The 26,844-nt window shown below is 32.4% G+C and overlaps 4 protein-coding genes across 4 annotated transcripts in view; all 4 read right to left on the bottom strand.

Annotated features, from left to right (window-relative positions):
- Positions 1 to 1,114: 1,114 nt before the first annotated feature.
- LOC18037740 (linamarin synthase 2) lies at positions 1,115 to 3,755 on the bottom strand. Its single transcript, XM_006426306.2, has 2 exons — positions 3,143 to 3,755; positions 1,115 to 2,281 (listed from the first exon to the last, which is right to left on the bottom strand). The coding sequence occupies exons 1-2, from the start codon at positions 3,648 to 3,650 to the stop codon at positions 1,350 to 1,352; spliced, it is 1,440 nt and encodes a 479-aa protein (XP_006426369.1). The 5' UTR covers positions 3,651 to 3,755; the 3' UTR covers positions 1,115 to 1,349.
- Positions 3,756 to 5,575: 1,820 nt separating this feature from the next.
- Positions 5,576 to 9,144, bottom strand: LOC18036876 (linamarin synthase 1). Its single transcript, XM_006426305.2, has 2 exons — positions 8,586 to 9,144; positions 5,576 to 6,656 (listed from the first exon to the last, which is right to left on the bottom strand). The coding sequence occupies exons 1-2, from the start codon at positions 9,097 to 9,099 to the stop codon at positions 5,701 to 5,703; spliced, it is 1,470 nt and encodes a 489-aa protein (XP_006426368.1). The 5' UTR covers positions 9,100 to 9,144; the 3' UTR covers positions 5,576 to 5,700.
- Positions 9,145 to 20,284: 11,140 nt separating this feature from the next.
- Positions 20,285 to 23,517, bottom strand: LOC18035998 (haloacid dehalogenase-like hydrolase domain-containing protein At4g39970). The gene is made up of 11 exons (XM_024180802.1): positions 23,040 to 23,517; positions 22,861 to 22,954; positions 22,451 to 22,495; positions 22,305 to 22,355; positions 21,954 to 22,028; positions 21,831 to 21,864; positions 21,468 to 21,523; positions 21,298 to 21,357; positions 20,993 to 21,052; positions 20,858 to 20,904; positions 20,285 to 20,764 (listed from the first exon to the last, which is right to left on the bottom strand). Exons 1-11 carry the CDS (start codon positions 23,423 to 23,425, stop codon positions 20,716 to 20,718), a joined length of 957 nt encoding a protein of 318 aa, XP_024036570.1. The 5' UTR covers positions 23,426 to 23,517; the 3' UTR covers positions 20,285 to 20,715.
- A 303-nt stretch (positions 23,518 to 23,820) lies between these two features.
- LOC18036776 (mediator of RNA polymerase II transcription subunit 18) overlaps positions 23,821 to 26,844 on the bottom strand; it is a 3,969-nt gene continuing 945 nt past the window's right edge. The window contains exons 3-7 of the mRNA XM_006426300.2: positions 26,494 to 26,579; positions 25,917 to 26,016; positions 25,560 to 25,617; positions 24,527 to 24,883; positions 23,821 to 24,374 (exon numbers count right to left, since the gene is read on the bottom strand). Of these exons, the coding sequence (XP_006426363.1) occupies positions 24,272 to 24,374; positions 24,527 to 24,883; positions 25,560 to 25,617; positions 25,917 to 26,016; positions 26,494 to 26,529 (654 nt within the window). The 5' untranslated portion in view covers positions 26,530 to 26,579 and the 3' untranslated portion in view covers positions 23,821 to 24,271. The remainder of the gene's footprint in view (positions 24,375 to 24,526; positions 24,884 to 25,559; positions 25,618 to 25,916; positions 26,017 to 26,493; positions 26,580 to 26,844) is intronic.

The raw sequence follows: 26,844 nt of genomic DNA, 5'->3' as shown, positions 1-26,844 counted from the left end.
TCTTACGTTGAAAATATTATGTTTAATGTTTGAACACCACTCATATATTTGGGAAAGGAAAACAAAAGTATATAATTTGGTGGGCGGCAAATTGACACGAGCTATTGCTACAATTAATGTACAAGTATAAGAACACAAGAAAATACATAGATAAGAGCATAAAACTTCAGAAATATTGTTTTAAGATCCATTACTGAATATTGATCCATAAAACTACTTACAACAAGAATATATAGTCGTTTCACGCATTGAAACCGTCAGAAGAAAAAAAATCTGAAAATTGGAATCATAAATAGTATGTAATATTCTCTTGCTAGCTAGGATCGGCATATCCCTTCTATAGAAACTCAGCAACAATTTAAACTCAAACCCTGAATATCATCTGGTTAGCTTCATAATTTAACTTGAAAAAAAAAAAAAAACTCATCTAGTATTGATCACCCCACCACAAAGTCATATCAACCCTTTAATGAATCTCAGTATTTGGCAAGTTGCATTAAAAGGTTTAATATTGCCTTGTGGGGGAATGGTTACCAAAACACTTCAGTACATGCAATAGGAGAATTGCTTGGATCCATTTAGAGAGCTACGATACTGTATATGAGCTATCTAGCTATGCTAAACCTATTTATTTTACATAAGGTTTTGTCTGGAAAACTAGACCTGTCAGAAGAGTGGCAATTTCAATTTTGGACTCCGCACTTTTACTTGGGTCTGAAATTTTGGGACATATTTAAAATGGGTCCTATTATGTAGCATTACAGTCTTATTTGATATTAAGGTGGTGTAATTTAAAAATTATTGTTGTTGTTGAAGAAAAAATTGTGATTATGAAATAAAAATTATTAGTATATTATAAGTGTGATTTTTAAATAAAATTTTGACAAGAATAGCAAAATAAATTATTACAATTTTTTTTTTATCATAGAAGTGTTTGATAAATTAATACAATTTTTAAATTATAATAATAATATTTATTGGATATTTTAGCGCTGTAGCTTAAAACTACTGCTGTCCAACTACATTATCAAATAGGGCTTATATTTAATATATTCCCATAACACTAAAGACTTGAAACCTTTAATCTTAAGATGATTACTCCCTGACGAAGAAGTGGTTTGCAAGTTCTTGTTACTTTGCTCCTTTTTTTTTTTTTTTTTGATTCGTATAATAATGAGAAATTGATGAAACTTTTTTTCCCCCGCTGAGTGGAACTAGTGATGAAAAATCAGAAATACAAGTTATTAAACAATCACATAGGATATGAAAGTACAACTAACTCACGGGAACCATAACGCTGAGAATACGATATTTGAAATGGGAAACCAACATTACCAAACATATATGTTCTAGCGATGATAATGTAGAACTTCCTTGATGCATTTATTGAAGTTATTGAAAGATGCTCCTCCAACATCTGTGGCTGCTTCAGCTTTCTTTCTCCAATCCTGAACATTTTGCCTGATTAGCTTCCCTTTGTCCCCTTCCATAATTTCTTTGACAAGAGCCGCAATGTCCTCCCGGCTTGCATCTCGATTCACTTCCATGCCAATGCCCCAAGTTGTAGACGCATATCTACAATTTGTTTGTTGCTCAGCAAAAAAAGGCCAACAAATTATAGGAACACCTCCGCTTACACTCTCTAAAATAGAATTCCAACCGCCGTGGGTTAAAAAAACACTAACTGATGGGTGGGAGAGCACTTTATCCTGCGGACACCAATTTGCTATCATTCCTCTGTCCTTTATCTCTTCGTAAAATTCTTGGGATAAGATCGCAGAATCACCTGTTACCATATCTGGCCTAACTATCCATAAAAATGGGTGCCCGCTATTTGCAAGACCCCATGCAAATTCTTTCATTTGTTCGTCCGTCATCACAGTTATACTACCGTAATTCACATAAGCAACGGAATTGGGTTCCTTTTCGTTGAGCCATTTGAGACATTCTGGATCTTCCTTCCACAAATTTGATCTGAATGACTTGAATTCACTTTCGGGCAAGTGCCGACAAAGCAAGTGAAGTGGACCTACTGTGTAAATGTTAGGGGACTTGGAAGCAATAGCCTCTAACACTTTACCTTCATGCTCATCAAACGTGTTAAATATGATTGCGGACGATTCCAGGCAGTTTTGCACTTCTGTTTTCATGTAATTGAACAAGATATCGTTAGCATCAGTGACTCTCATAAGGCTTGGAAAGTCCTTTAATCGCATGTTGCTCATGCCGGGTACCCAATCAACAGCTGCATCGAGAGTCCCATCCGTAAGGAATTTTTCATCTGTAACACGACGCAGTTCAGATTACAATAATGTTCCTTAATTATTATTTTTCTAAATCCCAAATTTATCCTTAAATAGATTGTCTGAGCTGTAACTAAAAATTTGAAGGCCCATAAAGTTTTAATCATTGGCTACTTGGGTTCAGAAATTAGCATAACTACGGCCGAATCCTTGACAGTATACATAATTAATGCAGATTCGAAAGCCCATCATTTTTTTATATCACTTGCCAACTCAACATTTTGGTTAGATTAAATACACGGGTAGGTCGAGTAAATCAGTAAACATTACACAAATCGGATAACTCACACGTGTCTATCTATTTTCTTATTTTTGGTGTTTTCCAAGAAAGTTGTCCGATATGCATAATTGCATTATGGTCTTAGTCTGCACTCTTTTTTTTTTTTTTTTTTTCTTTCTCGAAACTCGATCTACGAGCGGTCATTGCTCATGATCGGCAGTTGCCACTTAAACCCTAAAAGAAAATTAAATTATGTTATAAATATAATGGGGTGAGTGGAGATTTATGATAATTTAGAAGGTATTTTGAATATTATTATTTTATAAAAAAATAATTTGAAATTAATTCTAAATAAAACTATTCTTAGAAAGTTGAAATATAAATATTGAATTTCAACTATGTAGCAGAGGATTAGTATCATGTGTCAATTAATTACTTACACGATCATTATACGTACGTGACGATGATGATGATGGATATAAGTGTCTTATGTAAATTATATTAGTTCAAATACAAGCTTTAATTTTTATATCTAACTTTATAACCAAAAAGTTTGTAAGTAATACAAATTACAGTAATATAGGAATAGACAGCGAATTGTAGGATAAATCATACGTACCTTCAAATGGAACAATTCCTCTATTGACAAGTTCAGGAAATTGAGAAGCTGCCAAAAAGCCACAAGCCGAGGCCGTCCATAACTGGACATCTGGTATGCCAAGTATCCGAGCAGCCTTGGCACCAAATCCCATGATTCCATCAGAAACTACGCAAGTGACTTGTGGCACATTGCCTGATGAATTCAACTTACCAAGCAATTCCAAGAATGGAGCCAAACAAGTTTTTCTTATCGAACTGCATAAAGCAGGAAGATCCTGCGTTGCATCACGATCAGACGGTGGCAATCCGTCTGGAATGGTTTCGAATCGAAAATCGGGTAGGCCCTTTAGAGAATCGGGTCCTTTGTTCCGAATAAATCGATTGTGATTGAACTCAGTATTAACGAAGGTGACATGAAAGCCTTTTGAGTGTAAAAGTTTGGCCAGCTGCATCATTGGAGTAATATGGCCTTGTGATGGATAAGGAAGGACAATCACATGCTGCTTTGTGACTCCAATTGAACCCATATTCACCAAGCAATTGTAAACTGGATTCAGATTCAGTACCTGCGCGATGACTTGAGTAGTTGGGTAGGTTGGCCTTTATAGCCGCAAGTTATCTTTCATGAATTAATTAAAACAGTATTTTTTTCAATAATTTGAAAATATAATCGTTGGAGATACGTGCCTAAACAACAAAAAAAGAAAAAAAAATGCATATAATAGTGACTAGCAAATATTATTCCATTAATGCTTTTCAACAAATACACAAAAGAGAAGTGAAACTTGGTCCATTTCTAACTAAATACACCTACAATAAACAACTAGTAAATAAACTGATAGAAAATTCTTTCATATTTCAAACTTTTCAAAAAAAAAATTTCCCTAAAATATGGTGTTCGTGTAATAGTAGACTCATGTCATAGGTTTGACAACTACCAGCGATGACTACATATTAAGTAAACAATATGCAAAGGATAAAATGGTAAAATAATTAAAACATTAAAACTTTAATGAAATCTTTCTACCATCAAAGCATGACGAGACATTTCCTAAATATATGAGAGGGACTGAGGGAGGCCTTTCTTAATTAAATGGTATTTTGCTTGCTGTTCTCGCAAGAGACACTATCATCAATCATTTAAAAAAATAGATATACTATCATCAATTATTTTTAAAAAATAGATATATTATGATTCATGCATGAGATAACTCATCTACTAAGATAGTAAGAACCACAAAGTGCGCACAGTCTACATTTTAAAAATAATTTTTAATTGACACATGTAATTAAAATTTGAATCTAAATCTTTTACTCCCTACTCCGAGATATTTTTCAAGCTAAGCTCCCTTGCGCCCACAAAAAAAGAAAAAAAAATGTTTATAATTGTTGACATGCCATGAAGGGAAATTATTAATTCAGTAAAATGTAACTATTAGATCCAGAATGTCGTAATACTTTCAATTATGGGAATTTTTTTTTTGGACAATTCCATGGTGGGAATTTAGAAACCGTGGAAAACACGCCTGCTGATGCATCGAATTGCGTAAAAGAAAACTCTACTGATCAGTACACATTCCCATGGGCCACTACAAATAAATGTATTCATTATTGATCCTGCGAGTCTCAGACTGCATGTGAGTAGGGTCCAGGTGTTGCATTTAGCTGTAAGTCGCAATAAATAAATAACGACACAAGAGATGGGATCGTGCAAAAGTGACAGCTGCCGCGGCAGCTTAGCTAGACCCTTCTTGGTCTCGAATCCTGTTTCCTGACATAAGCAAGAGATGGGATCGTGCAAAAGTGACAGCTGCCGCGGCAGCTTAGCGAGACCCTTCTTGGTCTCGAATCCTGTTTCCTGACATTAGGATGGCACTAACAAGAAGAAAAACTTTATGGGTTTTAAGTAATAAATGATATATTATTATTTTTTTAATCAAAAATCTAGTGGAGGGAGCTAACTTAAATGTCACAACTCGTTTTCGTATAAGCATATTTCTCTACGTCAATATTAAAGATGATGTTTTATGTCCATCTCAATAATTGTGATAAAAGACATATCAACTACTCGTGTTTAGATAAAATTCATTTACTGATCTACCTAACCTCACTACTCGGTTATTCATTTTTGTATTATTGTAAATAACAATAAATATAACTTGAGCAAACCCTAAAATGAAATCTTACGATTCAAATTCTAATTAAACGATTAATCATCTTACTCATAGTAACAAAATAATTGGCCATGAAACCTCCTTATGAAGTTGTTTTTCAGAATCCGTATTTGGGAATGATTGTTCATGCAATTTGGTTTATCACTTAAATTATTTGGGGGCGGAGTTTGGCTGTGTTACTCAGTTGAGCTTCCTCTTATTTAGTAAGCAACACTCAGCTTGCTAACACTTAACCATAGGTTTTATTCAATCTATTTGATTTTTCGGTTCCAGAAAAAGATTAATAATAATATTGTAGGCATGGAAATGAAATGAAGCAAAACATCTCAAAGCATAATTAATTTGAAAAAACGAGAAACTCCAAGAAGATATTTATTAGAGTTTAAAGGCCTGTGGCGACGGACTAGTGAAGGGTTTCGGTTCCGGTCCAATTTCCTTGCTGAAGAACCATCTTAACTAATCTGTCAAAATTATTGTAAGACTGACCTCCAACGGCAGTCGCTGCTTCAGCTTTCTTTTTCCATTCCCAAGCCTTCTGCCTCATTTTCTTTCCTTCATCTCCGTCCATCATTTCCTTAACAAGAGCTTCAATGTCACCACGCTTCACATCGTGATTGACTTCCATGCCAATGCCCCAAGTTGTGCATGCATATCTGCAATTTGTTTGTTGCTCAGCAAAGAAAGGCCAGCAGATTACAGGCACGCCGCCGCAAATGCTCTCCATTGTAGAATTCCAGCCACAATGTGTCAGAAAAGCTCCAACAGAGGGGTGTGACAGCACTTGCTCTTGGTTGCACCAGCTAACTATGAATCCTCTATCCTTGATCTCTTCAAAATACTCGTCAGGCAAGACCACGGAGTCGCCCATCACAACGTCCGGCCTAAGAATCCATAAAAATGGACGCTTGCTATTTGCAAGACCCCATGCAAATTCTGTCAAGTGTTGCTCTGTCATCACAGTAATGCTGCCATAATTAACGTACACAACTGAATTGGCGTCTCTTTTGTCGAGCCATTTGAGACAGTCAGTGTCTTCCTTCCACAAGCTTGATCCAAATGACCTAAATTTGGCTTCAACCACTTGCTTGCAGAGCAACGGGAGTGGACCTACGGTGTAAATGTTAGGGAATTTCGAAGCAATAACCTCTAAAGCTTCATGTTCAAACTCATCGAATGTGTTAAATATGATTGCAGAAGATTTGAAGCAATTTTGTGCTTCTGAGCCCAAGAAATCGAACATAATTTCGTTAGGATCGGTGGTTCTGATAAAGCTTGGTAAATCCCTGAGCCGAATATTGCTCATGCCGGGGATCCAATCAATAGGTTTCTCAAGAGTGCCATCCGTAAGGAATTTTTCATCTGAAACACAAAAATAGTTTTAACTTGTTAGTTTATGGCTGAGAGGATGAGTCAAAATATACTCAGAGGAGAGGTAGTGCCAAGTGCCAACTTCATCACATTACCAATCATTGAGACTTCACCTATAAATGATTAAAATGCTAAATCGTTGTAAACGCATTGAGCTTCTATGGTGTGTTGAGGTGATGATAATTGGCAGGTGCGGAGCAAGGATTCAAAATATAAGGGGATAAAAACTCAGAGAGTTCTTTTTTTAGGTCACAATCTCCTTGTCACATCATTAATATAATTATATTGTAATATGAAAAAAAATAATTAGGCCAAATGAATTATGTTAAGATATGTCTGGACAAGTTTAAACTTGTGATTGTAACATTAATATAATTATATTGTAATATGAAAAAAAAAATACTTTTTGAGGCCAAAAAATTATGTTTGAAAAAGAAAAGATGCAGCTGCTAGGTAAAATGTCCAAATGTCCACAGCTTTAAAAAATTACAAGGACACTGACATTAAGTGGTTAATTAGTGCTTTTATAAACGGTGGAATTATACTAATAAAATGTTGGCTTCATTGGTAAATGGAGTCCCCTTAAGTGATTTGACAAGATTTGCTCTCCAGTTCGAGTCGCAGGGAAGTCGCATTTGTTGGGAGAACTTGCCTCCCGGTTCGAGCGGGGACTTCTAGTCTAGGTTGTGGTACGGGCTTAAAGGTGCCTCCCACAGTTGGGGCCCTCCCCAGAATACCTCATGGTCAAGACCAAAAAAAATAAACGGTGGAATTATTTGAATCCATTAAATTTTTTTCTGCACCTATTTTAGAAAATAAATACGTAATTAAAAATTTGAAATCTCTTTCTCTCTCTGCTCCAAGATTTGCACAGCCTTTCTCTACTTTCACATTCTGCTAATTTAACTCTCAATTCTACTCTTTTTTTGAATTCTTTGTTTTGCTTTATTAGTGAATCATAGTCTCTATTTCATATTTTCTATGTATAATATTTTTTCTTAATACTCACAAATTTTAGTGGTTGGTAAAATTTACATTCCTAATGTTCATTAATTTTCATAATTGACAAAATTTGGTGATTTTTATTTTTGAATGATGGATTTTGATCCTCTTAATTTATGATAATTTAAACGAAACCAATTATTTGTAGTATGTAGTTAAAAGAAAATATATGAAAGAATTGATGAGAATTGAGGAATTGAAAGTGAAAAGAAAAGAAATAATTAATTGAGTAACATTATTAAAAATTAATTTTAATAATAAAATTTTTAATTAAAAAAAAAAAAGAGAGAAAATTAATGAGTACAAACAAACCTCACCATTTTATGATTGGTCTTATGTCAGATAGCACACCACAACGAAGTATGGTTCAATAGATATTTATTAGTAAATTTTTATACAAATAAAATGGGTCCCTGTAGGCCGATAACTAGCCTAATCCCTTGGCAGTATGACACCACCACAGGCACGAACAACAAGAAAATCGACTTACAAACTTTTTATTTTATTTTATTTTATTTTTAAAAAATCACTTACAATGTTGTTGCTAGTGAAAATCAATTTTCCCTCTTTAGAGGCAAAATTAACCGTACGATTACTTTTTAAGAATTTATTGACAAACAGAGATCAATTCAAAAAGAATAATAGACTAATAGAGATGAAATGAAATATTTCAAATGAAAACAAAAGTTTAATCTTTAATATTAAGACACCGAACATCAATAAAACCCAGTGCAAATTTTACTTATAAATTTCGATAGTTCTTATTCATGTATAAAATTAAGCCGGAAGTAGAATGAATGAAAATATTGCTATGTTTTACAAATTCAGTTCATAAATTAAGATAGATCTTATGTTATGGAATTAAAAGGAACGGATGGAAAGAAAGAGAAAGCAAGAACAAAAAGCTTAAGCATGTACCTTGGAAAGGAACAATGCCTCGTTTTAGAAGCTCAACGTGTTGCAAATATCCCATCATGCCGCAAGCTGACGCAGTCCAGAATTGTATGTCCAGTATTCCAAGCATTTGAGCTGCCTTTCGACCGAACCCCATTACTCCATCGGAAACCACGCAAGTAACCGGCGGCACCTGATCATCGGCTGATGAATTTAATTTACCCAGCAACTCCAAGAATGGAGCCAAACAGTTTTTTCTAGTGGAATCACATAACGCGGGAACATCTTGTGTTGCATCACGATCAGACGGCGGTAATCCGTCCGGAATGGTTTCGAATCGAAAATCGGGCAGACCCTTTACGTAGTCTGGCCCTTTTGATCGGATTAGACGTCTGTGATTGTACTCGGTGTTCACAAAGGTTATATGGAAGCCTTTTGAATGTAAAAGTTTGGCTACTTGCATCAAGGGACTTACATGGCCTTGTGCTGGATATGGAACGCATACTGCATGAACTTTTCTTGCTCCGGCTGGATCCATCTTTTGAATCAACTATCAAGTGGATTCAGTTCAATAGCAAGCCTGTATGCAGTGCAGAGACTTATGGTGTCAGCTTTGCAATTTATAGAGATGAAGTGAGACTGATGGTACTGTAAATTATCGTCAAATTGCGGTAACTATTGTTTTCCAATAACACGGGAATCATCGAAAGAGACCGTGAATTGTTATTTACTTCAAAAAGATAATAAAAATTAAAAAGACTAGACAGAACCTGACAAACAATTGACAAAATCGGTGTATGCGTTCGGCGGGCTTACTGTGTTGGCAATTAAATATTTAAATCCGATTGAGATTAAACACCGCCTCTTTAGCATTTCATCTGATTTTTTTTTTTTTTTGTTTAAATATCAGTGCACTAAAAAAATTGTTAGTCTGGATTTTTTAAAATCAAAATTATCTCGAGTTTTAATAGTTCACTGAATAAAATTGATTGAAACTGTTTGTATTCCAAAAAAAACACTCTAGAAACTCATATTTTATAAAATTTTATATATAAAAATATCAGTAGTTAAAATTACTATTAAGGACAACTTGTAACATTAAATAAAAGGGAAATTATCACTGCACCACCTCTTTTTTACTTTATGTTCATCCAACTAAAAAAAAATTCTAACATGTTCTTTGCACCATTTTTTTTTAATTTGTATCAACTAACCACTTTTTAACTAACACCGTTAAATAATTTAAATGAAATGATAATTTTACCCCTAAATAAATTAAAAGACCATTTTATTTTACAAAAACTTTAAAAAATAAGAAAATTATAATTATAAAAATACCCCTAAATTTAATAAAAAATAAATCTCAAACAAAGGTGCTCAACTGATTTTTATTTAATTTAGATTATTAAAATTTTAATAATTATTTTCATTAAAAATTTATAATTTTGCAAAATTTTAATAAAAATGACGGAATTTATTTATTAAAAATTATAATTTAGCAAATTTTTATTAAAATAACTGAATTTATTTATTAAAAAATAAATTCCAAAATTTTAATAATTTAGGAGATTTTTATTAAATCCCCAAATTTTGTAATTATTTTTATAATTATAATTTTTATTTAGATTTGTATTAAAAATAAAAATTCTAATTTTGGGATTTATTTTTTATTAAACTTAGGTGTATTTTTATAATTATAATTTTCTTATTTTTCAAAGTTTTTGTAAAATAAATGGTACCACATAGTTGCTTTACTCACACCACTATTTCCTACTTTGCATCGCAAAATTCTTGGATCGCTCCCATTGTTTCTCGTAAACCGTACCGTATATATGAACAGTACTGTATACGTGACCAGTGCCATATACGTAAATAGTACCCCTTACGTGAACAGTACCCGACTCTAAAAAATTCAACCAATAGCTCTGATACCAATGTTAGGAAATTGATGGGTGAAGCAGATACGCAGTTAAAGTGAAATTGGAAGAAAACAAATAACAACCACAAAAGAGGACACCATAAATTACGTGGTTCGGCTTTTAGCCTATGTCCACGAGCGAAGACAGAATAAAAATATTATACTAGTGATATGAGGATTACAAGTATTATAATCTTTTGGTTCACTACCTAGAACTTCAATACACTCAATCTCTCACTCACTAATTACACAAGAGTAATAAAACCCTTAATCTCTCACACAACTCTTTCTCTTTTACAAAACAGACAAGGGCAACTTAAAGAAAAATAAAATGAATAAAATGAGGAGGGAGCCTCTCTATTTATAGCCAAAATTTTGGCTACTGTTCATTTAATATTTAATTATTATTATTATTATTTTTTCTTTTCCTTTTTCGGCCCAGCATCTCTTTTTTTTCTTCTCTCTTTTTTTTTCTTTGGGTGGCACCAAATCCTTCTTCTTTTTGTTTTCTTTGATTCAATGAATACAGCAATAGCCGCATTCTTTTTCAAAAATGGTGGGCACCACCTTCTAGAAAAGGTGGTGCTTGGCTATTTTCCACAGACATAACATACTGTGCTGAGTCGTGACTAGTGAGTACTGAGTAAAAAATAATATTAAATGGAGCCAGACTATGTGTAAGTTATGTTACATACAATGTGACATACAACCAATCTATTAATTGTCACTTACAGTAATTTAATTGTTTTAAATACTACAATTTTATAATTTTGAGTAACAACTCAAAAGTTAGTCTATATTATACATGACGTAACATAGCTTGATCCCATTAAATGACAAATTATTACATTTACGGACAAGATTAAACTTTAAAAAAAAATGACATCCAATTGCAGCCCTTCTCTCACGACATTTTGATACTTTCCACCCCGGTGAAGAAAAGCATTTAGTTTGAATATTCGTTAATTTTTGGCTAAAAAAAATTGTAATTTATAGTGTGCGGTCCATAATCAGAGCTTGATTATGTCACGATCTAAATCTAACCCTAATCGTACGCAATCTCAATGCAATTGACCTGTGGTTTGGTAAAATCCCTTTGGAAAGTCAATTCGTCTATTAATGAGCAATATTCGATTGCAAGTTGCAATACCAACGAGGCTTAAAAATATCTCTCGACAAACAATTAAAGAACTTAATAAATTTTGCCCTTTTCTCTCCGACACTTAGATTTATACTCACTGGATTAGCCGAACGGATAACAATTTATTGCTAAGCTAAGTTTATCAATAGTTATTAGGTAAAAATAAAAATAATTATATTTATTGATTCGATACTCAACAAAAACTCAATTGAGCATTGAATTTTATCTCAACCAAATATGATAGCATCAGCATTGAGATAATATGACAATATTGTAGCATCAATGCAAATATAAGATGAGAGATGTTGAATGTCGAATTGAGATTTGTTTCAGGAGATGACCGATTAAGTGATTTTATTTAAACATCCGAATTTAAATTATAAGGAAGATAAGAGACTAAAAATCAATTTGTGTTTACTCAACCCTATCTTTTAAGAAAAATTATTTACGTATGAAAAAAGAAAATGTTGAATCGGTGCATCTCTGCCTCATCATTAGGGATGGCAAAACCCCAGGCCGGGTTTGGGTATTGCAATGACCGGACCCTGCCCGGATGCAACTGGTTCGGGTCTGGGTTCGGGCCAGGTTTTAACCCGGGTATCCGAATTTTATATTTTTAATATTATATATGTATATATTTTTTATTTTTTGGTAATTTTATAAATTTTAAATTTATTTCAATAAAATTTGACATGAAAATATAGACTTTAAGTGTTTAAAACTTTATATATGTATAATAAATGAGTCAAATAAATATAAATATTTAAAATAATATATATTTTATAATATTTTTTTAACAAAATCCGAGTTCCGAATTTATGAAGTGATGCCCAAGACCGACCCGGCTTCATACCCGGACCAAATAATACTCGGCCCATAACGCCCGGGTATAATCCGGGTCCGGACTAGGCGGGTATTTTTATCACCTCTACTCATCATACGTATCGAGATCAAAAGATTCTAAACTTGTAACGGATAAGATGGAAGAAAATATTGCTCACTCAGCTACGTGCAATTTATTCTTTGGCTTATTCATCAATCATTGCCATTTTCACTTGAGAAAAGTCACTTTGTGAGGTTCGTGCACGTATGTCTTTCATTTCTTCTAATAAAATATATGGTTCATAAATAGGTTGATTTTTTTTTGGAATGACTCTTGATCTCACATCAAGGTACAGAGTTAATTGAATGATACTTGGTTCATCTACATAAGCCGACATTTCCGAATTAAATACGTAATTCTATGAATTTTTTATGCGCATTTTAAAGAAATTCAACGAATACAAATAATATCGTTGTATTGTTGTACGCGAACGATTCGGCGGAGAAGGTTTCGGAGCACAGCGATGGTACCTAGTGGGCTAATGTCCCCAAATTTGGGGCTAAGTAGAGTTATGTATTGGCGGTAATTTACGGATGCCTTGGGAAGTTTTGCAGAATCACAAATTTCTAGAGCGATATCATTATTTAATTTCAAAGGACCTCCGCTTGACTTGCCCAGGCCAAGGCGCGAGTAGTACCTGAAACATTGATGAATTCTCAGCATGTCACAGACTAAATAAATTGAACTTGTAATGCAAAGATAAAGAACAAGTAAATTGAAAACGCTCAAACTGAGTAAATAAATTAAACTTGCAATGACCGTCTGATTACCCTGAAAACAAAGATTTATGTAAAAAAATGCCCTGCAAGTATAAAGAATTACAGAATATATACAGCCGATGGGCTGTCCATCTTCACCTGAACCTCTTAATCTTCGGCATGTACTACAGGTCTCGTACCTGTAGAGGCTACAGGGGATGCCATTTCAAGAAATACTTTTGTAGCAATTTGAACAGAATTTCTTTATTAATTTTTTTCTCTTAGGGGAGATTATGTAACTAACGTAGGCCAACGTTCAGAAAGATACGCGAAGTATATAGAGAGGTATATAGGGCCCACAAGGGATATATTGGATCCTAAAACTAACCCTTTCTACAGGACCTGTCTATGGTACAGATTCTGTGAGCTAGTCAAGTCTCTTTCTACAATTAATTTCGACTCATGGAATTTTCCGGGTCCTGTTAGAGCTGGCCGTCCATCTCATGGTGCGTTTGAGATTGAGGTGCTGTAATTTTTAAGTTACAGTTATTGTGAAAAAAAAGTTGTAATTATGAAACAAAAGTTAATAATATATAATAAATATAAATTTTAAATAATAATTTTGATAAAATTATTAAAGATATAATAAATTTTATATTATACAAGTGAAAAATCATATCAACATAGCTTAAAAGCTACAGCTGCCCAACCTCAATCCCAAACGCACCCTTAATTTATTGGGAGCTGGCTAAGTTACGTATTCTGTAACATACAGATCTCACTTAGCCAGCTCCTGATTGGTTAGCTAGCTACCAAACAAAAACAATTGCATGCTTTTTCTCGGGTTAATTCAGTCTTGTCCCCAAATGTTTCAATATTTTCCACCGCATCTCAAATGTTTCAATAAAGTTTACTCCACACTCAAATCTGTTATTTTGACTGTTTATTCTAACGGTCAAAGGGTAAATTTGAAAGTTCACGCCCTAAATATTATTTGATGATGATAAATTAAATTTATTTGATAATTTAATTGATATGATTATTATTAATTACCTTTAAATAATTTTTTAATGTAAATATTAATTATTAAATTAGTATTTTATCTCATTTTATTCTTCTTTAATTTAAGATAAGGGGTATTGCGGATATTTACTTAAATTTCAAATAGTTCCGTTAAACATAACGGTCAAATTAACGGAATTGGGTGTGGAGTGAGCATTGTCGAAATATTTAGGTGCGCGGTGGTAAATGTCAAAACATTTGGGGGCTGAGTGGAAATAACCCTTTTTTCTCCATATGCAGGACAGGTGTATGCATTAGGTGCGTATGTTACAGAATCTGTAAGGTAGACAGGTCCTAATTTATTGATAGGAATTTATAGGCGTGTCAAGTTGTCAACTTGTGTCCCTTTGACTTTCTGCATTTATTTCCAAAAGGGTTAATTTTGTCCTGCCCCCAAATGTTTCAATATTTTTCGCCACACACCCATATGTTTCGAAAATACTCACTCCACACCCAATTCTGTTATTTTGACCGTTTATCCTAACGGTCAAAGGACAAATTTAGAAATTCATATCCTAAAAATTATTTGATGATGATAAATTAAATTTATTTGATAATTTAATTGATGGAATTATTATTAATTACCTTTAAATAAAATTTTTTAATGTAAACATTAATTATTAAATTAATATTTTATCTCATTTTATTTTTCTCTAATTCAAGATAAGGGGTATTTCGGACATTTACTTAAATTTCAAATAGCTCCGTTAAACATAACGGTCAAATTAACGGAATTGGGTGTGGAGTGAGTATTTTCGAAACATATGAGTGCGTGGTGAAAAATGTTGAAACATTTGGGGGCAGGACAAAATTAACCCTTTCCAAAATCAAAGGAAACAACTCGACAAAAAGTTCAGTAACATTAAATTGGAAACCGGGACCAATCTACGTTACAGAATCTGTAACGTACACACCCAATGGGAAGCAGCAAACGTGTCCTGAGGAGAGAGAAAAACCGTGCAAATGCAGGCAATAGGTGTTGGCTACAGTGGATCTGTAAGTTACATTTATCTATCAACCGTACATATGAGACTTGCAAAACAAATGAGGGTTAAAGTAATAGTTATAATTCCACAACAACCACGTCAATTATGGCCCACATAATTTGTGTGGTTGTTGTGAGGTGTGTATGTTACATGAAATTTAACATAACATTTGCTTAATTATAAATAGGAGGTAAAATAATAAATTAATATAGGAGAGGTAAATTATTGTTTTAAAATTATAAATAAAATAAATACATATAAAAACAACATAAAATTTATAAAGAAAAAATAATTTATTCATTTAATTTAATTAACAAAAAAAATTATTGGTCAGTTGAAAAAAAAATTGTATTCAAACAAATTGGAATAAGTTTTATTGAACTAGTTTGATTATAAATTTTGTATTCGTACTAGAATATTTATAACTTTTTTTTCATTTTCTATCATATTATTATTTGTTTACTACATAAATTAATTGAGCAAATAAAATATATTTTGTATTATTAGACATACAATATGTTGTAATAAAATTAGGTATAATTATCAGTCTTATGCATATTTCATGTAGTTTTAAACTTTACTTCTTACTTGTATCTAAACATAATTTTGGGTAGCCTTTGAGGTTTAGAAGGAAGTAATGTCAATTTATCTTACAAACAGTTTGAAAAATATGAAAAGAACCGTTTTCCAAAACTCAATTTTGAGAATAAGTTTATCTTAATAAAATTTCACTTATATTATCACATATATTATATAAACCCAAAATTATCATTACTCAATTTATAAATAAAATCAATAAATGTTTAAGGTAATTATCCTTATAATGAGCTTTTATTTTACATTTATAAGTTTCTTTTCAATAACTCTTATATTAATTATGTTTTATATTCCATTTACATAATTTATTTTTTATTTTACACTTAAAATTGATTTATAAGTTTTATATTACATTTGTAATTTTTGTTTTGTTTACCAAAAATAAACTAATTTACCACTCCTACGTTAATTCACTTGTTTTATCTTCCATATATAAATCTTTCGCCTCATTTACGTAATATAAGTTTTATTTTACATTTAATGTTGATTTATAAATTTTACGTTATATTTGTAAGTTTTTATTTTGTTTATCAATAACATACCAATTTACTATTACTGTGTTAAATTACTTGTTTTACCTTCTATTGACAAATTTTATGTTTCATAATTTATATTTTATTTTATACTTAATATTGATTTACAAGTTTTATGTTACATTTGTAAGTTTTTATTTTGTTTAGCAGTAATACAACAATTTACCATTCTTGTATCAATTTACTTATTTTATCTTCTATCTACAAGTCCCGCGTTTCATTTTACATAATTTATGTTTTTTTTTATACTGAATGTTACATTTGTAAGTTTTTATTTTATTTACCAATAATATACTAATTTATTACTCATGTGTTAATTTACTTGTTTTACCTTTAATTTACAAATCTTATATTTCATTTACATAATTTATTTTTTATTTTACCCTCAATATTGATTTACAAATTTTATGTTAAATTTGTAAGTTTTTGTTTTATTTACCAATAGTATATCAATTTATCCTCCTATGTTAATTTACTTATTTTATATTCCATTTACAAGTCTCGTGTTTCATTTACTGAAATAATGTTTTATTTTACATTTAATGTTGATTTACCTGCTTTATATTATATTTGCAAGATTTTATTTTGTTTATCAACAATACATCAATTTACCACTCCTTTGTTAAACTTATTTGTTTTTCTATTTATAAGTCTTATATTTCTTTTACATAATTTATGTTTTAATTTACACTTAATGTTAATTTACAAGTTTTATATTACATTCATAATCTTTTTATTTTGTTTACTAATAATACACCAATTTACTATTTCTATGTTATTTTACATATTCTACCATCTTTTTACAAGTCCTAGGTTTCATTTACTTATTTTATGTTTTATTTTTACAGTTATTGGTGATTTATAGGTTTTATGTTAAATTTACATGTTATGTTTCATTTATATAATTTATGTTTAATTACAATATTGATATCGTGATGACTCTTTTGGCCCTAATTTATAAATGTGCATGGATCCTGTTTATTAGTTTAATGCGCTTGAGAAATGAGTTTTATATATGAGAAACCTTTAATTATTATTATACGAAAGGTTTGTAATAAGTTATGCTCTGACAATATTCTCATTCCTTAATCACAACTCAAGTGTATCATTTCAAGCCACTTGCTGTATAAACAGAACCAGCATAGGACCGGCTGGGGCACGTCTCGCTTTTGAATTTTTTATTATTATTATTATAAAAAATATAATTTATTTATTATTTAAAGAAAGTAGCCAGCTGGAATAGGTGCTCTATTTAACTTTGAAAGATTCTATGTTGCCCTTAGTTTAAACATTCCTCGTTGCCCTTAGGTTAAATATCTAATTCTGAATAATTTGATTAATTATTATAATCTTATGAAATTTAAATAAAGATAAATGAAAATAAGAATTAAAATTAAAAAAAAAAGATTAAAAAAAAGAGATTCATTTGCTTTTTTAATTTTTTTATCTCTTTTTAGTGCTTTGAATTAAAGACGCATTTTTTGTTTGCTTGTTACCACAGTAGTGGAGTCGCTGATTAGAGCAGTGTGTGGGCGTCAATGCATGACTTTCATCCCAGTTCCTATGAATTAAAAGCATTTTCCTTCAATTATTTCGTCTTTCAATATTAATCTTTAAATTGTAAGTCTAGCTAAATTTAATTTTTAATTACTCTAATTGATCTTTTATTCATGTTTGATCTTTGCGCTGCATTATGTGATTATTTTTGTTATTATTAAAATATTTTAAGAACAAATTAAATGATCTCTTATTTCGGTACATTTAAAAGGATGTTTTTAATTATATTGATAATGTAACTATTTTACATTGTTTTCAACACTTGAAGTCCCATGTAGGAGTCTTTGATGGGGACAATCATAATATAAATCTATTTTCAATAAATATTATAGTTGTAATTTTATTTATTGCTATTAAAATTATTAAAGTTGTATTCTAATTTAAATGGGATGTTAATCAGGTGCTCTATTTGAAATGCAAATAACGCAACCCAAGAGGGGGGGGGTGAATTGGGTTTTTAAAATTAATGCAATACGATTTGCACAATAAATTCAAGCAAGCGTAAAGATAAAAGAGCAAGGGAAGAGAAAAACAAACACGCTGATTTTTACGTGATTCAGCAATCCCCGCCTACGTCCACGCCTCCAAGTCAACCGAGCTCGAGGATTTCAATGTCTAAACCTCCCAAGGCTTCAAGTTTTTACAATTGACTTCCAAGGTGTCAATGAACCTTTACAACCAAGAGATTATCTCCCCAATCTCTTCACCCCAAGTGTTTCCCACACTTACACACTCACAATTTGATAAGAAATGAAAATTACAACAAAAACTCTCTTTAAGAGTGGATATGCAACTAATAGCTCAACAATGATTCAATCAATGATGATTTGTATTTTGGAAGCTCAATATATGTTGTATGATCTTATATTTACGTGCATTACTACTTAAAATGAAGTTTGAGTTGAGTTTTTATAGTGAAAGCTTAAAAACTAGCCGTTATAGGTAAATTCCAGCGCTCAAGCGGTTAGTCGCTTGATTATCCGGCTAGCCGCTCAGGAATAATAATATTACCGTTATTTTTGAATTTGCTACAGTAATACTGTTCATTAAAATTATACTTTGGCCAAAAACTTTCTATAATTATATTATGGCCCAAAAAGTCATAAATTTTTTCAAATAAGTCCAATTTCAGAACTTCCAAAAAATAATTGTCTTTCCCAAACTTTCTGAAATTATGATATGGCCCCAAATATTTTATTATTTCGCACAAAGGTCCTTTTTAACATAATACCCAAAATTTTCAAAGTGCTCAAAACTTTTCAAAGTTCTCAAAAATTTTCACTTTAGTCCAAAATATTTAGAAATTATAGTATGGCCCAAAACATTTAAAATATTTATAAAAACGTCCAACTCTGAAATTTAATACTTATTTAAAATCAAAGATTTCAAATCTTAGCATTTAATTCTAAATTACTTAAATCCACAAAATACTTTACTTTATAAAAATAAAACCTTTTAGTTTATAAAAATATTTAATTAAATTAATCTCTTGAGCTTCTCAAATACTAAATCATGCATCAATTAAATCATACCGGCTTTACAAGAATTTGTCGCAATAATTTATCCGTTGAGCTCTAAACTTTATTCTTGATTTCGCCATTGTCCGTTGAGTGTCTTCAATCTTGATTTCACTTGATCACTTGCATAAATATTATCCTTCAAAAACTAGTGAAAATGTGAAATACAATATTTATTATTTTTACTTAAGACACATGTTTGTTATCATCAAAATTACATTATGTATAGCCTTTTAGGCTAACACTATTTCCATGGATCAAGATCAATACGGATGGTACAGCTAAAGAAATCCTAATATTTTGAGGTTATAATGGTACTTTCAAGGGACGTTTGCAAAGCCTAAGGCTTGGGATATTCAAAACTAATTCAAAACTAATCTCTTGCCGAAATATATACTTGCTATCATTCTTGCCATTGAATTGACTTCTCACAGGGTAGGAATTTAGTTTGGCTAGCAAGTGACTCAGATGCTAAAGTTTCTTGTACAACTAATTCCAATTTTATGCCATCTTGGCAATTTCGTACTAGGTGGCACAACTGTCTGCAATTAATTCATGGCATGACGTTTTGTTGCTCTCATGTTTATAGAAAGGTGAAAACTGGAGCTGACAAATTTAATTATTTGGTAAATTGAGTTGTTGCAGGTTTATTTGGCAGGACTCGCTTCCGGAACCTATACAGAATTTGGGGCGATGCGGATGCTTGGGTTTTACCCAAATATGGTTTTTACTGATTCCGATTTCTTAAATTTTGTTCAATAGTTGTGCTCTGTGTGTGTGTAACTAAAATGCTCTTTAATATTTTGTCTAATCTTTACGGCATTTAGACAATATATAATATTTCATGTTTATAAAATGTCTTATTGTGTTAAATTTCATTACAAAATGATTCCCCTTTGCTGGTTTCATAGGTAAAGATGGGAAATTAGTACTTTTCACAACAGAAAAAGCAAATACGAAATAGGTGCAATTGAATCCATCAAAATGACTTGGAGGAGTGACAGACAGAACTGACATTCTGACAAGGATCAATATTAGAACACCTTACAGTTAAATCATTTGACATTCGTCGAGTTCTGGCACTTGCACTTGACAATTAATTGCTTTCAAAGAATATAGAGATATGGTTTCATTTTCTTCTTTTCTTTTTTAATTCGGCAAAAAGTATAAATAAATTTCACAAAAATCAATGCTAAAACACTATGATACCTTCGAAAGCCACACAAGCTCTTATCAATGATTCTAAGGAGGTCTGGAATTTCCTAACTGGCAGCAACAACATTTTGAAGCAATAACTCCAAGTCCTTCAACCTGCAAAGATGATGAGAAGCATATTAATAGATATCTATGGACAAATTAACTAAAATTGAGATGAGCCACTAGCAAATTATTCACCCACTGTACCTTACGTTGCTTAAATCGGGGTAGATAGCGATAGCATCTTTAAAATCCTGAATCAAATAAATCATAAACCTGGTTATCTCAGGAGGCAACCTTCTGTCTGTTAGTTTAAGTTGAACAAGGATCGATTATCCTCACTTGCTCTGCTGTTGAAGACGTGTAAGTGATCACACATGCCATCCCAGCTCTGGTTGCTGCCTGCAAAGATAAATTAACTTTTGCTTTACAGTTTGAACATGGTTAGTGAACTTGTTTTAACATGCAATACCAAATAAACTGACACGAGGTAAAATGTAGGCCAAAATGTGAAGTTAGGACTGATCATTCAGTTGATTGCGTATAAATCATTGATTTCAAAAATCAAAATGATACGCTGCAAGACGTACACTAAATCGAAAAGTGGACCTCCATGGCTAATTACTCATAAGAAACAGAAGACTTACTTGTAACCCTATGACACTGTCCTCTACCACCAAACAGTCCTTCTCCGATATACCTAGCCTCTGCAGGGAATAAAAAATTTCCTGATCGGTTCATAATAAATACTAAATGGTATTTCATATTTTTATTGTTTGCATAATCAAGCTTCAGTGCATGTCATTGTAAAAACTACCTTAGCAGCAGTCACATAAATTGATGGATCAGGCTTCTTTTGCTTTACATCATCACCTGCAAGTAGAGAAGCGAATAAAATAAAAATTGAAGTATCAATTTTAATTAGTGGAAGAGACAATATAATGAATAAAATTAGATAAAGCATAATAAATGAAACAGGCATCAGCGACCTTGGTGCGCACACACACACACTCTGTTAGGCATCAATGTGCCATTTGTCATCAGAACATAAGATTGGCAGTCTGAACTCTGAAGGAAACCAGTAAATTATATGGACAAATCATTTGTATTGTAAGTAAATGAATTAGACATGTAAAATCATAATAGAAGGTGATCTTACAAAACAAAATTCATCACAAACCTGCAAGGAAGCAGTCGAGACCTTCAAACCGCTCCTACAAGGAGGAATATTTAGTTAATAAATAAAAAGATTGTTCAAGAGAAAAGTATTTCTGAATGCATGCAGTGGCATAAAAGAACTTACCATTCCTATGAGGTTTTCGAGACAAAGTATAACTGAACTTTTGGTTGCTGCAGAGCAAACAGCTACTTTTTTCCCCTGCAACAGCAAAGTAGGACAAAAAAAATCACTACAATAAGCAAAAACAATTAAATCTCTTTCTGCAAACAAAATAAAAGCTAGTAAATTACCAATATTCATTTCCAATGAAAGAAGTCATATTGAAAAGAGATGGATATAAAATCTAGTCAAACTAATTGACAGATTCAGAATATTAAAATTCAATTGTGGACACAGAGATGCATGAGTAACGAGCAATTTTATTGTACCATCATATTAATGACCGACTAATAGTAACAGTAATTTTTTTCTTACAGCAGCCTTGGCTTCATCCATCAATCTCAGAACTCCTGGCCTAGGCTCCACCTGTTCAGAATGACACCGGCCAGTCCTTACTCAATGAAGACATAACAAAATTAGAAAGAACAAGCAAGTCACTGCAAGTGTGAAAGTCTACTTACAGTTCCAGATTTGATAATTTGTTGGTACCGTTCAGTTTTCCAGTCCTATAAAACCATACAGGCGTAGTTACAATAAAGTTTTGATGTGCATACAAATCACTCCACAGCAATAAAAATTCAGCATCAATTATTGCCAAAAGTAAGAACACATAGGGTAAGAACCAAAAGACAATCTCGGATATCATGGCATTTTCGTAAGTTTTTCAGAAACAAAAATTTCAGATTGTAACTGAAATAGACCCAATTATTTATTATCTTCCAAGTTTGGTGAGCTTTTGGTCTCCCTAACTTCTAAAACAAATTCACCACCCGTTTCATTTCCTATGTTAACTCAACAGAACAGCTAAGCGAAAGTTAACTAATATCACTGCATTTTCCCCTTTTTTTTGAAAATAATGAAAAGATTGAACCTGAATTAGATCAATCAACTTGGCTTGGTCATCATCGGTTACTGGGGGATTCTCGAATATGGTGGAAGATGGCCACCCGTGCTCTTTAAAGTACCTTAAAATTCCCAAAAACCAATCAACAAAAAGCTCAAAAACTTAACAAAAAATTTGAAGTAGTAGCAGTTTCTCGGGAACAAGACCATCTCATTTTGGGTTTACCGCCCCCAATTTGATTCTGGAGCACGTCATAAAACTCGGGGTCCCAATTGAGAGACTGCTGAGAAGAAGGGTCGCAGCGGACATTGAAGTGAGAGAAAGCATCATTGTAAGCTTGGCGGTGCAAGTGCTCGGATTCAATAATCACACCATCGCAGTCAAATATGAGGGCCTGAAGAGACTGTGAAGAAGCCGACACGCGAAGTGCTTTTCTGGTTAAAGATAAGGACAGTGGTTTCTTGTTACTTTTAAAACGGAGAGCATTGGTGTGAAAGATAGGATTATGAGTTAAAGAAGAAAATTTGGCAGTAGTAGTAGTAGAAGAAGAAGAAAGAGTTGCTGTTTGAGAGAGGATCACCGTAGAAGCCATGAATTTGTTTGTAAAATTTTTTATGTGGATTCTATTTCTTTCTTGCTAGCTTTGAGTGATGTCAGATGTGGCGGGTTAAAAATTCGTGTGGTTCTAGGCAGTTTATTGTAATTAACGGATATAACGACCGGCTACATCAGCAGAGCATAAATTCCTTTTCTGTTGGCCTAGGACCATTTTTTCCGTATGCTTGGTTTTTCATTTCTATTTTTACTATTTTTCTGCTTTCGATAAAAGCCAATCCCATATGATGGGTTCGTCAAAAGATACAACTACAAAATTTAGCTTCTCCTCCATTGGGTATTGCAAGTGTTAGTAGTTTTAATAAAGTGGATTAGAATGCTATCGAAATAGACAAAAACTTGAACATGGCGCATTCTCTGAGTCTGAGGTCATTAGACTGCAATCATGCATTAGATTGCAAATGTCGAGCAACGTAAACGAGTGGTTTATAATGACGCTTACACATCATTTTAAGTGGATAAATATAAAATAAAAAACCCCGCCTACTCTATTAAGAACCAAATATTATCTCCGATTAGAATTCTACAACCCCGAATTACAGTCATAAAAAATGTATCCTCTCATCCCACAACCACCCCTTTTTCATTTCTCTTTGGGAACCATATGAATTTCCCAAGAAATATCCACTCCCTCAAGCCATTGTGCCTAAAGTTTATATACTCCAGGCTAAGCCCACTGTTTTTATTCTGGTTGTGTGCGAGGAAAATCTGCAGGAAAATTTGCTTTGAAAGGTAAAGGCCATGGCCATGTCTCTTCCATAGGTTACTTCATATCTCATTCAAGTTAATGAAAGATCACGTATTATCAGAAAGACTAAAGTGGTTACAAAGTTGTGCCTCCACCATCTGACATAAGAGATACAGCAGCTGCAGCAGCAGTAGGAACAACCCCTGTTGAAACACCTGGTTTTGACAAATGTAGAAGCCTGCCAAACAAAACCAACAAGCATGTAAATATGCTGCGTAACTTAAAATTGATCATACCAGCACATTTTTTCCCACTGAAAACAAGATGGGACAACTCATAATTAATCAGACAATTGTAAATATGCCTCTAAAGGAGAAGAAAAGTTCTTACGGTGCAAGATATTCGCAGAATGATGAAACAGCAGAAGCCACTTCAGTGTAATTTTCAGATGATGCAGGTGCTGTCACTTCAACCAACTGTATTCCAGGTGTTACTGGCACAGCCTCATCTGTTGCATGTAGCTTCAGCATTTTATTTACAGATGACACAGTTACAGTAATCTGAGCACCCCTTTGAAAATGGAAGGCAAATCCTACTCTCAGCAACTCATGATCCAACTTGTAGCCAAGTGCGTTGAACAGTCTAAGTGCGTTCTTGCTTACTTTGCTTTCCACCATAGACCTAACGAGAACAGAAATTTGCTCTGCACCAGCACCCCTCATTGCACCTCCAAGATGTTTAACAGTCCTACAACATACAATAAAATCTCTCTATAATGATACTCTATATAGGAATAACCTCTAAGTAGTCATAAAATTTCGGGCCAGTTATAAATAAGAATAATCTCCATACTGTAATGAGTTATAATTTTTCGAGATCCCGTCTTAAGGAATTTGCCTCTACAAAGCAATAATTATCTGTATATTGCAATATATATATATATATATATATGATATTACATTAAAAAAAAACTAGCCTCCATATAGTACACTTAGACAATGAGAGAAAAACATTCAGAAGAACGCAAACATTTAGAGATCTTTAAGATGACTTCGCATGTTCCTAACAATATATAGTTATATATGCTATTTTTGGAAACTATGTCTATTTCTTTTATCAATGTCTATAGTATATTAGATTTGACATGCCTCATTAACTTATTATTAAAATAGTGCATACTTTAGCTGCACACCACTTGTAATAAGGATAACTAAGCCAAAGTAATAATTTTTGTAACTACATCGCTATTAAGTTATAACTTCCTCAAAGTAATAAAATTAATTTGGTCCCAACAATATGACTATAGAGAGGTTTACTGTAATAAATTTCATACGCACAAAACACAGACACATACACACATACATATACAAAAAAATAAATAACTAAATCAAATAACACATAGCATATAATCATCTTAGTATACCATGTGGGTTCGGGCAGCTCAAGATCACATAAGAGTCTAACCTCAGAAGCAACATTTCCTGAAAAATGAAGCACATAATCCTCATGATAAGCAAGAAATAAGCCACCAAATAGACAAATATAAACATTTTATTTCTTCGAAGTTACAAGTAAATTGAGCCGCATAAGGATCTCTTGACCTTGTAGAAGTCATAATAATTTGAGCTAAAAATTGCATCAAGCAATAAAGATAGTGCTAAAAGCCCTCTTAATATGTCAACAGAAGGGGCAAATTTCAGCTTCATTCTATTGTTGTGAGTTGTAGCATTGTAAACATACTTTGCAAAGAGGTTGTCTTTAAGAAAATTTAAATACTTACCAAGGTTGGGGTTATTTTTTAAGCATATTTCATGAACCCTCAAGCGATCTCTGTGAACACCACAAATTCCTTGAAGAAGAATCTCAAGAGCCTCAACATGCTGCAAGACAAAAGCTCATATCAGTGTGAATATATATTTTTTATTTCATTTTGTTCTATTTCCTTTTATGATTTAAACTAACCCTCCCCAACCCTAGTACGTGCAGGATTCGAATTCTAAATCTCTTGTACCAACCAAGAGGTTTTGCCAATTGAATCAACTAGTACACACATGTTGATGTAAATAGTTAAAAACTGCCTTGGTATAGAATATTATTTCTAAATTTTAATTCAATATTCAGCATCTTTATCGTCTACCATGCTCATAATTGTCAAACTCACTGGCCAACAACTCAAAATGTACCGCATGTATCTCATTCAACCTCAAGGCAAATAAAATGATGTGCGAATTCTTCACTAGAATTAACACTAATCTTCACTGTGGTGCAACTGTATACAGATATTTCAAGACTACAAAATCATTAAAACAAGAGTAAAACTTTTACAAACTTAAGAAATATATATTTACATAAGTTACCTGTGTCTCTATAATTCCTTGAACAACGCACTCCATCAAAATCAGCTTTAGTTAATCTCAAACATTCAATACACATAGCATCTGAACTGTTAAACACAATTCAAAGTTTTCTACTTTAGAATGGTAACACTAATTGAAACAACTAAATTTTATCAAGAAAAAAATTACCAGAATAATGCAAAATATATCAAATGAATAAATATAAGAGGGTTTTTCCCGGACACATTCTGAATTGGTTGTCAAAGTAAATGGACAAAAGAGATCACACTCCTCACCATATCTTGACTCATCAAAGATCAAAATAATTCCATACACAAATTCTTCGAAGTAATCAGATTTCGACTAACCACC

The sequence above is a fragment of the Citrus clementina genome, unplaced genomic scaffold (genome assembly GCF_000493195.1).
Source record: "Citrus clementina cultivar Clemenules unplaced genomic scaffold, Citrus_clementina_v1.0 scaffold_7, whole genome shotgun sequence".
NCBI lineage: Eukaryota > Viridiplantae > Streptophyta > Magnoliopsida > Sapindales > Rutaceae > Citrus > Citrus x clementina.
Note: the sequence above shows the minus strand (reverse complement) of the source record. Positions and strands in the feature narration are given on the sequence as shown.